This window comes from Leptonotus elevatus, chromosome 13, assembly GCF_054856555.1.
Source record: "Leptonotus elevatus isolate MCC_2025b chromosome 13, RoL_Lele_1.0, whole genome shotgun sequence".
Taxonomy (NCBI): Eukaryota; Metazoa; Chordata; class Actinopteri; order Syngnathiformes; family Syngnathidae; genus Leptonotus; species Leptonotus elevatus.
Window position 1 is genome coordinate 14,252,522 of NC_141251.1, and position 16,469 is coordinate 14,268,990.

At 41.5% G+C, this 16,469-nt stretch overlaps 1 protein-coding gene across 3 annotated transcripts; it reads left to right on the forward strand.

Moving 5' to 3' along the window:
* The first annotated feature begins 1,559 nt into the window (after positions 1-1,559).
* On the forward strand, positions 1,560-15,860 carry rrbp1a (ribosome binding protein 1a). Of its 3 annotated transcripts, none has more exons than XM_086093306.1 (27): positions 1,560-1,788; positions 3,403-5,083; positions 5,509-5,663; positions 5,748-5,870; positions 6,444-6,596; positions 6,736-6,854; positions 6,963-7,116; positions 8,634-8,772; positions 8,880-9,061; positions 9,142-9,173; positions 9,268-9,343; positions 10,638-10,675; positions 10,768-10,846; positions 10,924-10,958; positions 11,036-11,102; positions 11,195-11,284; positions 11,376-11,462; positions 11,538-11,627; positions 11,706-11,798; positions 11,919-11,969; positions 12,059-12,139; positions 12,224-12,307; positions 13,517-13,579; positions 14,010-14,093; positions 14,554-14,652; positions 15,113-15,256; positions 15,344-15,860. In XM_086093306.1, exons 2-27 carry the CDS (start codon positions 3,421-3,423, stop codon positions 15,380-15,382), a joined length of 4,020 nt encoding a protein of 1,339 aa, XP_085949432.1. In that variant the 5' UTR covers positions 1,560-1,788; positions 3,403-3,420; the 3' UTR covers positions 15,383-15,860. The 3 variants fall into 3 exon arrangements, with proteins under 3 accessions (XP_085949432.1, XP_085949433.1, XP_085949434.1); XM_086093307.1 differs by having other exon boundaries at positions 10,768-10,825; XM_086093308.1 differs by lacking the exon at positions 13,517-13,579.
* Positions 15,861-16,469: the final 609 nt, after the last annotated feature.

Consider the following 16,469-nt stretch of genomic DNA (forward strand, 5'->3'; position numbering starts at 1 on the left):
AGATGTTTTACAAACCCATGGGGTGCACAGTATGTGTCTCGGAAGTGCAAGGGATGTATGTCTTGCCTGAAATAATACATTGTCTAAAATCAATACTTACCTTTCCCAAGGTCAGTTTGCCCTGCCCGGCATGCCGTTTGCGCTCAAACACTCATTCCAAAACCGCCCACTTTCTAAATATTTACTCATTGCATAATATTTGTATTTCTAGATTATGACTTTACATTTAATAGCAGATTGATTAAAGGCCAACCTACATGAGAAACTCTGGAGAAACCTGACAGACAAACTACAGACAAAAGACAAAAATCAAGTGTTTGAAAGATGCAGGTCTTTATCTTGAAATATGATTTACATTGAACAAAAAAATATTTATGGTCCTATTTTTTTTACGAACTGAACTCAAGATCTAAGATTCAATGTACACAGAGGCCCATTTCTCAAATAGTTTTCACAAATCTGTCTTTATCCGTGTAAACAATTCACCTTTGCTAATCTAATCTCACAGGTGTGGCATATCAAGATGCTGATTAGACAGCATAATTATTTTTTAGGCTTGTATTTAATATTTGAAGTTGCTAGATTTTACTGAATACGCAAATACAGAGCATCCCGAACGTGCTCACTAGGTGACATACGGTGAGTATGCTGCCATGGAAAGACTGGGGTGTTTTCAGTTTAGAGGAATTGTGTCCAGAACCTTGCAAAGTGAGGATGTGCATTAACATGCAGAAACATGAAGTGATGGTTGCGGAAAAATGGCACAATGGAACAATTGGCCTGAGGATGTCATTAAAATGCACCTGTGTATTTATAACGCCTGCCCATACCATACACAGATTTGTGAATGATCTGACAAGATAAAGGCCTTTAGTGTACCCATAAACAGTCTTGGATGTTTGAGTTGAAGTCATGAAAAAAACACAAAAGTTTTGCATTTATGTCTTTGTTCAGTGTTGATTTAACAAAGCATGAAGCAGAAGTCATTTTTTTAAATGTTCTTCTCAGTCTCTTTGTGTAATACACAAACCTCTCTTTTCAAGATTAGTAATGTAATTAAATACTGTACTATAAAGTGTTTTATTTACAGTATTTGTCAAATATGGTACTTGATCATGCCCTGTGACTGTGATTGACTGGCAACGAGTCGATGACATGTTACCACCAAAAAAACAATTACATTCTGTTTGGGAGCTCAGCTTTGTATATATATATATATATATATATATATATATATATATATATATATATATATATATTTATTTTTTAGTTACCTGTTATCGAAACAAATCACCGCTCTCACAGTGTAAAATGTAAAATTTGTTGCTTTAAATTAAAGTTACGGTACACAATACTTTAATATTTAGGCTACCCCCACTTTCATCTTGAGCAAATAAAAAAAAAACATTTTAAACAACCGCCCTTTGTTTAACAGAGAGAGGGGGGAATGAACTGTGAGCCTATTTATATGGCAAGTGAATCAAAAACTTCAACTCCCAGCTTCCACATTTCCTGTATGAACGCATTCCAGCCAATCACAGTTTCCCTGGATTAACGCTAGCTATCTGGGGCACCGGGCCAGCACGTCTAGCCAGCTAGAAGTGCCACGACTTCACAGTAGTCCAGCGGTTGCCCGGCGGAGTTCGAGGGAAGATATCTGGGAAAACGCAACTAAACTAAACCGCTGCAAATACAGTGAATCAAACGTCACACTGCAATCTTCAATTGAAAGCTCTCGGCAATCCCTGTTTTTCTTTGAGCCAAGCAGACATTCTCATCAGTAGCGAGGTAAGTGTTGTGGGAATGGGAATTTTCAGATTCATAAAGCCAGGGAGAGAACTAGCTTGCCAAGCTACCTCCTACTTAGACCAAATCGGCCTATTTGTGCGCATAAACTTCACTGAAGTTATTTTGCCTAATCTGTGTTTCGCCTGCACATGTTATAAGAACGTTTTGGCTGCACTTCTCTTGACACGTCATGCTAAAAAGTTCACGTCGCTAGCCAAGTTCATTGATTCCCACTGTTAGCTATAATGCTACCGTGAAAATGAGCGATTAAATGCATATAATACTCGAATAATTTCACAATTACACACCACATTTGCCAGTTTGACAGATAGAAGGTGTTTTTCATGTCTCTTAGTATGGTCAGCATTAGGGCAATACAGTCGTTTAAAGTGTTGTTTTACATTAAATGAATATGCGGATTTGTAATTAGAGTTGTAAATGGTTTGGATTATGTTTTAAATGTAATAAAAGTGTTTGTTTCCAATACGACAGCAACTGTGTGTGTTTGCGTGCTCGAGTGGGCGCGTGCATGTGAAACTGTCGGCTGCTGTGCAATGTACACGTATTGACTTTCGGACGCGAGTCGACACTTACCTGCTTGTTGAAAAGTTAATAACTTTATATTGAGCCAATTTTTAGACTATCAAAAAATACACGTACGTGTGTGTGTGTGTGTGTGGGGGGGGGGGGGGGGGGTCGTAATCTTTCTGTTGTATAATCATCAAATCCAAGTGTGAATGTACTTAATCGGTATGATGCATTTCTTTGGGATTATGACATTAGCGTCTTTATTTTCTAAAGAGTCCAAATCTGCAGGAAAGGGGGACTCTGAAAGATACAGTCATCAGAAGACTGTGAGCGCAGATGTCCTCAAGTGTGACGTGACATTCGAGCTTGTATAAACTCTTCCCTCTCTGCCAGTTTTTAGACCCTGACACGAACAGAGCTTTGGGACTCCTGTGAGCCTACTGTATAGTCTTGGTTTTACTGAAAAGGGATTTATGGGTTTAAAAAAAAAAAGTAAAGTTCATCATTTGTGTAATGAATTTGAGATAGTCTTTATCACAAAACTTTGAACTACATTACTGCGTTTAGTAAGCTTGAGTACATCAAGTTAAGCACATTTCATAGTCAATATAGCATAAATAATAATGAATAGATTCTAAATTAAGAAAAGGCCTGGTTCCAATTTATTTTGGCCACTTACTGATTTGATTTTTGTAGCCTCAAGACTAGGAATTTTGAAAGTGCAAAACAGGGACATCTTGAGGCTGTTACAGGTATAAATTATGTCAATTATGCTCAGGCAACCTTTTAAAAACTGTAATCAGTCTGCTTGTTTGCAGAAACATTTTGTTGATTTTTATGTGAGTTTTTCCTTCCTCGTTTTTAAACCACAACTTATTGAGAATTTTGGGGGATTCAAGAGAAACTGCAGTGGAACCAAAAGTCAGTAAAGTACAGTGTGAACTGGTGAACTGGTGCCACTTGATCAGAAATTCTTATCCAGATCCTCAAAATCTCTTTGGACTGTACCATCCTAAACCAGGAGGCCCCTGTATTAAAATTTTGCTACACCAATCCATGTTGAACGATTTGTTTCTCTCTTTTTAGGTGAACTAACTTTGAACAATGGATATCTTTGACCCCCAGACCCTTGGTATAATGGTTTTTGGTGGATTCATGGTGATCTCTGCAGTTGGGATTGCTCTTTTCTCTACCTTCTCTATGAAGGAGACCTCTTATGAAGAGGCACTGGCGAAACAGCGTAATGAGTTTGGTAAGATACCATCTGGACGCACAGAGAAAAAGAAGAAGGACAAAACAGCTGACAAAAAGAACCGTGGAAAGAAGAAGGAAGAAAAGCCCAATGGAATGATCCCAGAAGCTAAAAAAACAGATGGGACAAGTCAAGCTGATCAAGTCTCTAAGCCACGTGCTGCACCAATTCTGGCTACTGCTCCTGCCTCTCGATCTGTCTCTGAGGCAAAGCCAAATGCAACCCCCACACCAGTGAAACCACAACCCAAAGCTGCCAAACCATCCCCAATTCCTGCTGAGTCCTCACCTGTACCTTCGCCTAAAAATAAGAAAAAGAAGAAGGCGGCCAAGACTGAACCAACCTCTGCTCAGTCTCCACTTGCAGTTTCCCCTGCACAGGGCAAACCCTCACCAGTTCCTGCTTCAGTCCAGGCCCCAGAATCTGCCAAGGCCAAAAAATCGGCTGCCTCTGCCCCATCCAAAGTAGTTCCCCCCACTTCTGCTCCTGCTAAGGGTTCCCCTGCTTCACCGTCAAGCAAATCTACTTCCAAGTCTGCTCCTCCCTCTGCGAAATCCGGTCCACCCTCTACCAAATCTGCTCCTGCCTCTGATAACTCTGCCTCAGCCAAGTCTGCCCCCGCCTCAGCCAAGTCTGCCCCCGCCTCAGCCAAGTCCGCCCCCGCTGCGCCCGCAGGTAAGGCGGCCACTGGCAAGTCCGCCCCGGCCACTGGCAAGTCCGCCCCGGCCACTGGCAAGTCCGCCCCGGCCGCTGGCAAGTCCGCCCCGGCCGCTGGCAAGTCCGCCCCGGCCGCAGACAAGTCCGCCCCAGCTGCAGGTAAGGCGGCCAAAAATAAGGCTGCCCCGGCCACTGGCAAGTCCGCCACTAGCAAGTCCGCCCCGGCTGCAGACAAGTCCGCCCCGGCTGCAGACAAGTCCGCCCCGGCTGCAGACAAGTCCGCCCCGGCTGCAGAGAAGTCCGCCCCGGCCGCAGGTAAGGCGGCCAAAAATAAGGCTGCCCCGGCCACTGGCAAGTCCGCCCCGGCTACAGACAAGTCCGCCACTGGCAAGTCCGCCCCGGCTACAGATAAGTCCGCCACTGGCAAGTCCGCCCCGGCTGCAGAGAAGTCCGCCCCGGCCGCAGACAAGTCCGCCCCAGCCGCAGGTAAGGCGGCCAAAAATAAGGCTGCCCCAGCCACTGGCAAGTCCGCCACTGGCAAGTCCGCCCCGGCTACAGACAAGTCCGCCCCGGCCTCTGGCAAGTCCGCCCCGGCCGCTGGCAAGTCCTCTGCCCCCGCCCCAAACAAGTCCACCCCCGCATCTACCAAGTCTGCGCCAGCATCAGGCAAGTCTACCTCGGATGTATCCAAGTCTGCTGCTGCACCAACCAAATCCTCAGCAGCACCCACCAAGTCTGCCCCTCTTCTTGAAGCTGTCACTAAAGATGTCCCTGTCATGGCCGTACCCCCTGTGGGATCTAGTGCACCAAAATCTCAGGAGCCCAAAAAGAAGGCCTCCAAGAAAAAACCTGAGAGTGGTAAGTCGAGGAGCACGAGCAGTTCTGCTTCTCGTTTCTGTGTATTAGCTGCTGTTTTTTTCTTCTTTATGAAAATGTTTTTTTCAGTTTTCTTATTTCGTTAGTTTTCATTAATTATACTAGCTAGCCTTGCCACATACTTTACTCAAAATTCTTGCTTTTTTTAAAATTAGAGCTATGTTATCATTTTTTTTATATCTGTGTTTTTATGACAAAAAAATATAGACATTTAAACTGAAAAATGCAGTATATAAACACTGCTAATTGTGTCTGCTTTCATATTGTAACTAAGAGTAATTTTTCCTTAAAACAAAGTAGCAGAGCGATTTGAGACAATCTCAAGATTCATTCAAACTGCCAACTGTCTTAATTTCATCCACTGTATTGCTTTGTTTGAACTGTACATTTTGTATTTGCCTCTACAGTGGAAGCCGGGGATTCCGCTGACACTCCACTTTATCTGCCCTACAAAACTTTGGTGTCCACTATCAGCAGCATGGTGTTCAGTGAGAGAGAAGCTCACAGGCTCATCGAGATGTTGTCTGAGAAAGCTGGCATCATCCAGGACACCTGGCACACGGTATGGACATTTTGAAGTCACTGCCGGCGTGGCTTGCACAGAGGGACACACGTGTAAGCAAATGTGTTTCCTGTGCATTTGCAGGCCACTCAGAAAGGAGACCCAATTGCCGTGCTAAAAAAACAATTGGATGAGAAGGAGAAACAGCTGGGAGCTCAACAAGAGGATTCCTCTGCAGCAAAGAACCGTCTCAGAGATCTCACTAAGGTTTGAGCATGTCTATGTCTACTCAAAATTCTGGTATTTTCATGAAATCTATCCGCCAGACACACGAATCATGTGTACACTCTGGGTGTTGACGTTCATTTAGCTAGAAAACTGTTGTTGTTATTTACACTATGCATGGAACTCCTTTGGTATAAAATATGAGAACTTGCTGAAGTCCTTATTTTCCCCTCTAGCTGGCACTAGAGGAAAGGTAATGCATTCTCAAAAAATCTCTAGTTGTCCTAGAGGAAAGGTAATGCATACTCAAAAAATCTCTAGTTGTCCTCAGCATACAACTGAAGCACATATTTTTGTAATTTAGCAAAATCCCTGAATGTCTTGCTACATTTATTTTATTATCATTAATGAATTATATATGTATATTTTACTTAACTATTACAAAAAGTGCTGTTATAGTATAGAATGCCTGTTAATTGAACATACATTACAATTTGTGTACTAAGTGTTTGAACTTTCAGGCCGAAATCAGTCGTCACCACATAACCCTGATAGAGATGATCCTAAAATTGGAGGAGGGAAAAACAAAAACGTTACTCTTTTTGTGCTGATTAGGAGCTTGCTGCCGAGAAGTCCAAGGTGGCTGGTGTTGAGACCAGGCTGAGCTCCCAGCTAAGTAAGCGGGAGCAGGAAATGATTGCTTTGCAAGCCCGCATGCAGGCCAGCTACCAGGACCACGTAGCACAAACCCAGAAGCTCAATGCCAAGGTATTGTAATATAAATCCCCCCAGTGTAGTCAGGATTGGCACATTTTAGTCAATTCACATTAAAATCTTCCAGAAGATTTTACACAATTCAGTTTCAAACATGACTCACTCAAAATAAAAATATTAAACTCTCTGTTAGATTTTCAATCTGCAAGACCAGATAGAGAAGGGTCCCAATGCGCAGCTGGCCCGTCTCCAGCAGGAGAACTCTATTCTCCGTGATGCCCTCAACCAAGCTACCAGTCAGGCTGAGAGCAAGTAAGCGTTCCTTCAGTCACGTTCACATTGAGCCCATTGCCAACAAAGCTTCCACTTTTTTAAAAAGCATGCGTTTTGCCTGAAAATGTTTCTTTTTCCTGTCCCCAGACAAAATGCGGAGTTGGCCAAACTGCGTCAGGAATGTGCAAAGCTCACCAAGGAACTTGGAGAGAAGACTGAAATTCTGCATGCTGATGAACACGTGAGGAAAGGGTTGGAGGCTAAGGTTTCTGGCACCGAGAAGCAGCTCTCTTCACTGCAGGTTAGATCACTAGCTATTTATTATTTATTTTTCAACATCCAGTTAGATATAGTTTACTGTCTTTCAACAAGCCTAGATCTTGCCCAATATTATGGTAAGTTAATTACGCTGACATCACAGACTGGGTTGGAATGCAAACACACAAAAATGCTACAATCTGTACATGTCTAAGGGTCTCTCTGCTCCAGTTTGTTATAACTCAAGAATAAAATTAAAACAAATATAGAATGCAGTGACAGGTGACTTTGGTACATGTATTTGTATCTTGAGTCATCCCGCCATCTAATTTGTCACTTATGTATGCTTTCGGTTTCTGTTCCTTTGGAGCAAGCGAGTCAGCGCTTCCTGGCAGTCAGCTGTTTAGTTTCTTTAATCATGAACTCAACCTATTGTAGTTGAAGGTCTTGAAAACTGATTTAACTGTACACCCAAATTGACGTACTAATAAAAGACAATGCATCTATGGATCTCCTCACTAACCATGTGTCTAGATCATTTTTGTTTTCTGAAGCTGAGCTATGATTGGTCGTTACCTGTGATCATTTCAGCTGACAGCAAGTGGCAAAATAACCGCCCCCTGAGACCAATGCTGCATTGGAGGAAGGTCAGAAGTGGGACTTATCCCAGTTGGCCTTTCCCATTTCCGACCTGAAAGCGTTCGTGGTGAAAGTAAACAACCAAAATGGCGGATAGTGATGCATTGTTTTATATTTTGGTCTTCAAAACTCATTTTGACCTCCAACAAACTTGCCTTCTCACAATTTTGCTTATTTATTGTTTTTATCTTATTTCATAATAATAATAATGCATCGGATTTATATAGCGCTTTTCTAGGCACTCAAAGACGATTTACAATGGAATGGATACATTATTCATGTACTCACGCATTCACACTGTGGTGGCGGTAAGCATTCCATACAGTTCAGTAGTTCACTGTATAATTTCATGCAGGGAGATAGCGGCGTGCTGTCACGTACGGTGGTGTTATGTCAAATTTTTTGGAATGAAGAAAGCTATCTAGTTTTATACTCGAGTAAATTGTGTTTTACCATTTACGGTCTGTGTTTTCTAAGCGGTCGCATTGTATTCCGTCTGTGAAGTTGGGGTCCTTTTTTTCCCCGACTTCGCAAGTGGGATTTCTGAGTTCAAGGGGGCGTTTCCGTACAAACTACCTGGTTTGAAGTCGGAAAAGTCCAACTTCAGACCATCCTTGAATGTAGCTTAAGATCGGTCGTTACCTGTGATCATTTCAGCAGACAGAAAGTGGCAAAATAGCCGCTGCCCTTAGATGGATAAAAATGGGTGGATTTTGCTACTGAATTCATATTCCACAAGTGCAATATTAATTACAATGTCGTGTTTAGACTAGTTGGGCTGCATAGGATGTATGCCTCCAGTGGTTTAAAAAAAGTATTTGCAAAAGTACTCCTTGTGTAGTGTAGTCTTGTGCCTTCACGTGTTTAGTCTTTGCTGCCTCCTGCTGTTTGACCTGTGCAAATTGTTTTTGACATTGTCAGGCCAACCATGCCGAGAGCCAGCAAGGGTTGCAAAGGAAATTGGAGGAGGTCTGTGAGGAGCTGAGAACTACACAAACTGCAAACAGCAGCCTGCAGGACTCATTGAAGAAGGCCCAGCAGGACACCGGCGCATTCTCAGGTCAAGAATCGAATGAACATGGCACCTTATATTTAATGATTTGTGCATCATGGCATCTAATTGCCCTCTTGAATGGCCTGTACTCACGATGCTGATCCCCCATGTAGAGTTTCAAATACGAGTGGGAAATCTTGAGGCTCAGGTCAAGGAGCGCGGTGCTCAGGTCAATACTCTCACTGCTCAGCTGGAAGGAACACAGGTTGAAAAACAACAGCTTGTACAACAGTTGGCATCCATTAACTCTTTGCTGGAGGCCAGTCAGAGTAAAAACGAGCAGGCTCCTGAGCAGGTGTGTTTTTGTTTTGTCAACTTTGCTTTTGTGCTTATTGACCACCTTTCCCATTTAACATTGCGTTTTTTACTCATCAGATGAATGCAGAACTGCAGCAATTCAAACTCAGGTACGTGTGTTTTTAAAATAACCATAACATTGTTCATACTTTGATGGAACATTGTCCAAATATGTCTGAATCAAACTCTACATTCCCTGTGCAGCTTGCAGGAGAGGAATGACCAGTTGAACACTCTACAGGAGGAACTGAAGCAAAGTCAGATGAAGGCAGCGGCAGCGGTAAGTGTTAAACGCAAGTCAAGTCCATTTTATTTGTATAGCATCAGCTCACAACAGAAGTTAAATTGTCTTAAGGCAGTTAACACGCCGAGCAGGTCAAGAACGACACTCCTCACACATACTAGTTCTCTTTCCTCTAAGGAAGAGATCTCAAACAGAACCCAGAATCTGGGAATCAACAATCTGCCTCGGCCAGTTGAGCGATGGAGAGAGGGACAGAGGATAGACAGAGAGACAAAACAGGATAGAAGCATTTGAGGAACCGGGGGAAAGATGAAAGAACAATGGACACAACAAAAGTCATGTTAATATTCCCATGCTGACAGCGACAACAACGATACTGGTCCCTGGCCTTACCACCAATAACAAGTAGATCAATGTGAGTGTGCAATGGCGCCGCCGCCATTTGTACAACCCAGAAGCAGGGAGCAGCAGCCAGCCACAGGAGAGAATGAGAGAAAGACAAAGAAAAGTGAAGCAGGTTAGTAACATACTACATGGATAGCGATATGTAGGGGTGTTCTGATCAGGGTTTTAGGCTGCCAATTCCGGCATGATCATCCATGAGTGAGATTGGTCAATACCGATCATATGGATTAGCTGCTCATTTTTCAATTTAGTTTCCCACTAGCAATTATTTAGATTAGTTGATGAATCTGATTTTTTTTCCCAACATTCTATCCAAATTGTCTATGCAGTATTAAGAAAAGTGTGAGGAGATGAAGTACGAGCTGCGGGCGATCAGTTTTTTTTAATTGGTAATGAAAGGCATTGGTCGACATATGGCGATCATGTAATTTTTCATGGAAATCGGCTGATCGATCGAAGCACCACAACGGGACCCCTAAGACTAGCTGTATCCTTAGTAATTTAACTGAGATGTTTTTGGAAACTAGGTGAGATAAATAGTTAAGGCTATATAGAAAGGAGGAAGGGAAGCTCAGTGCGTCATGGGAAAATCCCTGTCAGTCTAGGTCGATGGCAGCATAACTGACAGCCATTTAGTGCTTTGCGTGAAAGGAGGAGTATTTTACATTGTGAGCAATAGGGTTGGGCATTATTTGAAAAGGTGAGCTAACCAGAGTTATTTTTGGGCATGAAATCGTATCAACGTCTGCACTAACATTTGGAATATTAGTCAGAGGTCCACTCAATTCTCAGTGGCCAACCCTAATGATTACAAAATTGTGACCTTTATAAATCGTGTCATTAAAAAACAATGTGGAACTATTGTCTTATTTAAAATCTGTGAATTACGAATGGCCTGGCGAATCACAAACTTTTATTCTTTCAGGAGAGCACCATTTCTGACCTTGAACAGAGACATAAGAGGTATGTTAGAGGTTTGACTTGCTATTGTTTTCACTTGGCACTCGTGACATGTTCATGATCTGATTGTTTTGACATGATCGCCATATTTTTAGTGAGGATGCCAGCCTCATCACCTCACTTCAAGATGAACTTAAAAACCTCAAAGAGAAGGTACAACTAAAGGACACTACAGTGAGTACACTTCACTGCCTTCCATGCAGAATAACAAATGATCCTTTTGGTTTATTTTCACGCGTTTTCTCTTCCAGCAATCTGCTGTGTCTGCAGAACAGATAAAGAGCAGGTAAATGGCGCAGAAGAAAATCTCTATTCCATTTTTTGGGTCAGAGATTTAAGTTTATCTTTCATGGTTGTGTTTAGTCTAACAGAGAAGGAGGCCCTTGTCACGTCACTACAAGAGCAGCTGAAGGAGTCGAAACAAAATGAAGTGAGCATGTCTGGAATTCTTGTCATTGAGAACACGTCGCATTCCAATCGCTTTGCTGATGTGTGTGTGTGTGTATGTGATCCAATTTTCAGGCTGTAATGATCCAGCTAAAAGCTTTTCAAAGTGAAGCCAAAGAATCTTTCCAAAAACTCTTCCCTCTTGTACCCCTAGAAACACAACAGGTTTGGAAACTGTCCCTAAAGCCGTTTTTTTTTACAATTCTGGTCATGTTCCTTTAAAAGCCCGCTTACCTTTTTTTTCTGTGCCCCTTAGCCAAATTGGTTACAGGGTTTCACGATGAAAGCCCAGGATGTTCTTAGACAGCATAGCCAACAAACCCAGTCAAGTCAGGAATCACCTGTAAGCCACAATCTTTTTGCTGTCTCACATACTGGCTGCACATGATTCCATATGTCACAAGTGAATTTGTTTCAGGAGTTGCTTGGAAAGCTGAAGGAGGCCGAGGAGAACCACAGCACCCTGCAAGCAGAATGTGAACAGTACAGAACAGTTCTAGCTGAAACGGTAAAGGAACGATTGCAGTACACAAATTCCTGAAAAGTGGAGTGTTTATATTGACAGATTTTTCTGCTTCCGCTGCAGGAAGGAATGCTGAAACATCTGCAGAAGAGTGTGGAGGAGGAGGAGTTGGTGTGGAAGTCTAAAATGACAAGCTCAGAGGAGCAGCTGAAAAAAGTAAGTTATATTTACCTGGCTGAAATCCTTCTTCTTCTTCTTTTTTTTTTTTAACAGTTGCAACACTTGAATCCCACTGTACTTTTTCTCTAACATACTCTTATCTCTTTTTGTCACCAGGCTTTGATTGAAGTACAAAAGCTGGAGTCAGAAAACCAAAGTATAAAGCAGGTTGGTTAGTTCCCCCCAACAAATCTCATTTTTATGAATAAACACAAAATTTCAACTTCTTTGGGTGTGAAACTGCTTGTGTCTTGCAGCTAAAAGAGCAGATGATGCTTCTGGAGGCGCAGCTGGAGAAGCAGTCAGATAACCAATACATGGCGGAGGAGATGGAGCAGGTAGTTTTTCAGGAAACGTGCAAAAAAAGCTTCTCGATTGAAACGACTTCATGCATTTGACCGCACGATGGGTTCTGTGTTCAGCTAAGATTGCAGCTGTCTGGCAGTCAGAACCAATTGGACTTGGCCCACAAGGAGGTCCAGGCGCACAAGGAGGAGCTGGCTAAGGTATTTTTTTGTTTGTTTTTTCAACCCTTACTTTACCACCTAGATTCCTATTAATTCATTTAGGGTCTGTTTACATTTCAGATGAAGCAGAAAATAGTATGTTTTGCATCACACATTTTACGCTGAGATTTGTACTCCCTTTCCCGCAATTTTTCTTCCTGTGGAGATGGTATTAGAGTTGTAACGAGTTGTGTTTCCCAATACTAAACACAGAGATGTAGTACATCCATTATTTTTAGGGGTTGTCCGATTCCACTTTTTTCCCCCCCCCCCACACCAATGCCAGTACGCGTACTCAACTCTTGAGTAGTCACCATTACCAATACAAAATAACAATACCACTTACACTTTTAAAATATTACATTTAAAAAAAGGCATTTTTAATTAAAGACCTATATATCCCAATATGACTTTTATTTTTATTTTATTTATTTATTTATTTATTTTCTCCAATGAAATTAATGGCAATTTTCTGTTCTTCTAATAAATTTTTTTGTATGCAGTATTCCCTTATTTTACGCCCCCACATTAGGCATATTTTTACACTTATTAAATGTAACTTTTAAAATGTAGAATAAATACCAAGCTGCTGATTATAGGCTGCGTTCAAAAATTGAGGTTAGTGGATGCGCATTCCGCGCCCCAGCAGGACGACACCGAAACTTCTGCTTAATGAATGCGTTCAAGTTTGTTTTTAATCTTAAAATGGCTTACTTTAACCAGTAACCAGGTTAAATAAGGTAACAAATAATCACAAATGAAAGTCCGCTATAGTGAATCCGCAATTACTAAACTGCAAAGTAGCACGGGAACACTGTACTGCATATATTATAAAAACCTATTGAAATATATACATGTGAAAAATCATACTACTAATCTTACTACTTGGCAGAATTTGTGGGATATTGTCACTTTTGAGGAAATACAACTGATGGGGGAAAACTTGTGTGTGCCATTTTCAAATCATTACTTAAATGGCACCCATCTAAAGTTTGCATAGCCTTGAATGTTTAGAATGTTATACACACATGTTGACACACGGAGGTTTAAATGGCTATATGGGTAAGGTTTCTACACCTGTGACTTGTTTGATTGGAATTGGTGCCTTTGTATATATTAAGTTTCTAAGCTGTTGAGAAATCCCTGCACATTGATATGGCCGTGTCTTGTGGTATGTTATGTGTGACTAGCAACAACTTGCCATTTCAGGTCAGAGAGCAGCTGAGCGGCCAACGAGAACAGAACGGCCCAACACAGGCTCATCCTAGTCAGGTCAGGGTGCAGCCGTCACAGGGGCACCCTTGGGGCACCAGCCATTTCCTGTCAGAGCGTACAGGACAGTAACCCCCCCCCAAACAATACTCTGGATTCAGGCTAATCTCAACTCAACTTTATTTATAGAGCCCTTCAAATAAACCATTATGTACAGAGCCAGTGTTGTTTCCAGTCTGTCCTGTACTGCTCTGACATTCCAAGACTTGATGCTAACATTTGTTGGTTGTAATGTGAGCTCACAACTAACCACTGGCCTCTTTTATGGCATGCAAGCTTCCTCTCCACTTGTTTGTTCAAATGACCGTCAGTAGAGCCTTGCAGGTCGAGCAGCTTTTGTGTGTGGATGTGTGATGCTAGTTTAGCGCAAGAATGTTTGCCGACACACAGAGTATACACGCCTATATTAAATCTGTCTGTGTGTCACCAGGTTTTATCAGAGTTGAATCAGACAACTGAGAAATTTGAAGGGGAGACGGCTGCGAGGCAGAAGCTGTTGGAAGAGTTTCAGCAGGTAGAAGCCAGTGTTGGTTTATGCAACTAAAACTATGTAACTGTGGTTACATCATCTCGTGAAACTCCTTTTCAAAGGTCTTTAGATACGTAAAAAGTGGTACAGTAAATAAAACGATGAGAAGATAATCAGTGTAATAGGCCGAAATGAATCTGTACTCACATTTGTGGCTGACTTGCTTCCTTCTGCACTGAAGCTACAATTAGAAAAATATTTTTACCAAAACGACTTATACAGTAATTTGTTCTTAAGTTATTATCATTTTTTAAATAATGCATAAACATAAATAACAAAGGACAAACCAATAGTATCAATTTGTGGGGGAAATATGTTTGTGAAATTGATCATAATTCAAATGGAGATAACAAAAGTAGCTAACTTTTTTTTTTTTTTTTTTAGCCAGGAGAATGTCTCTTACTAGCCCATTTTGCTAACCTCAGTGTGTTTTGGCAACTTGTAGGCCCAGGCAACCATCACAGAACTTCAAACTCAACTGGATCTTCTGCAGGATTCAGCAGAGTCACAGCAAGGTGACTCAGAAGATGTTGCTCAGCTCAAGGTGTGGTCATAATCCAGTGTCCAATATGGCAGGGATTGTTCTTTTGACATTGTAGCATCGGATTTGGCTATAAAATTATTATTATTATTAAAGTTTTTAATCTTCTGCCATTTAGGCACTGAACAGTGCATTGATGAATAGAAGAATGATGCTTTTGAAATGTAACATGGGAAAAAAATATTTGTTCAAACCACCAGCAGAGTAGCAGTGTACCATTTTAGATTTAAAATCACCTGTTTGCCAACTGTTTACAGTGAAGGAAGTATAACTGTACTCAACAGCATCTTTCAGTTGTGAAACATACACTTGACCAGGGAACATTTGCGTTACATGTCTAAAATTGAATCTAATATGATGACTGATCCCTTGCAAATGTGGACATTTTTGGTGGAATTCCAAATAGTATGACCTTGGGGGAAAGTTGTGCCGTAGCAGTTGTTTGCCTCTGCTGTTGCTGCAGGAACGTCTGGAGAAGGAGAAGAAGTTGTCCAAAGACCTGGGACAGGCAGCCACCAAGCTCCAGCAGCTTCTTAAAGCCACACAGGAGCAGCTGAATAAAGAGCGAGAGACGGTGGTAACACTACAGGAGCACATGGACGGCAAGGTAAGCGGAGATAAATGCACACTTTTACAGTATATGCGATGACGCTCTGTTTCGTGTCGCTCAATTTTGCTCCTTTCTCCTGTCAAGGGAGAGTATGTGGAATTAAAGGAGGGAACGTCCGTCTGAGAGGAAGCTCACCGTGTGGACATCAAACCAAATATGCCTTATGATTACCATAGTTATGCATTCCAAAACTATTTCTTTATTGTACTGTAGTTTATTTTGTGGGTTGTTGTTGTTTTTTTCGCAATGCTACTAATCAAATGTTTGATATAAGCATTTCTAAGTATAGGATGAGCTCATGCTGCAGTCTTGACTGAAAACTCAACATTCCATCAACAATTCTGACTATGTCCGAAGATGTGTATCAACCCTGCCTATTAGTCCAAACATTCCCCCACGGTTCAGTGTTAAAAGGGAAACCGAGTGTACGTTAAACGTACATCAACCTGTGCAATTACTTTTTTCTTTTCTTTTTTATGTGCTTGACTGGTGGTAACACTTCAGTGACAGTACAAGTGCTTCGGGCTTGCTTCTCTCCATAGCAGGCCACCAACTTGTGTTGAATTTGTATGAATGAATAAACTACAGTGTAACTATGTAACTGATAGTCTGGAATATTGTTCTGATTGCTGGATCAACATGTAGGAAGTTTTTATCTCAACTAAGGTGGTAAAATTTGCACCAAATATTTTACTTCTGTTATTAATCAATGAAGTATGAATTTTAATGACAACATTCTAAGATGCAGGAGGTGGGTCTGGTGTCAATGCAGATTTATTCGTTTTCTTTTTGCCACAGTCAGCAGCACTGTAATCAGTTTAATTATAACACTTTTTTTTAATATATGATTAATGTCAATACGCATGCAATAATGAATTATTGCGGTTAGTATATGCTGCAAAATTCTCTGTTTCTGTCATAAGATAGTGTATGTAAGTGCAAGTACAACCATGAATTCATTTCAACATTACTGTCAGTTTAGTGAAATTGAAAACTGTATTTGATACCTCCAGCCAGTTTCCATATCACCTTATCCTCACAAGGGCTACCAGTTGGCAATTTCACTCAAATGATCTAGAAATTGATTTACTACCCAAAAAAGTTTTGTTCTATGCCAGCGACAAATAGTGACATGTAGAACGGAAGATATCTAATTTACCTGTATAGCCAGCTGTTGCCATTTATAGAACATTATGAACATGGTACGCAA

Bases quoted from the DNA above. Each gene is read 5' to 3' on its own strand.
- rrbp1a (XM_086093306.1), top strand. From the start codon at position 3,421: ATGGATATCTTTGACCCCCAGACCCTTGGTATAATGGTTTTTGGTGGA. The intron at 5,871-6,443 runs GTTTGAGCATGT...TGTGCTGATTAG, and splicing joins GTCTCAGAGATCTCACTAAG to GAGCTTGCTGCCGAGAAGTC. The intron at 13,580-14,009 runs GTCAGGGTGCAG...GTGTGTCACCAG, and splicing joins CACAGGCTCATCCTAGTCAG to GTTTTATCAGAGTTGAATCA.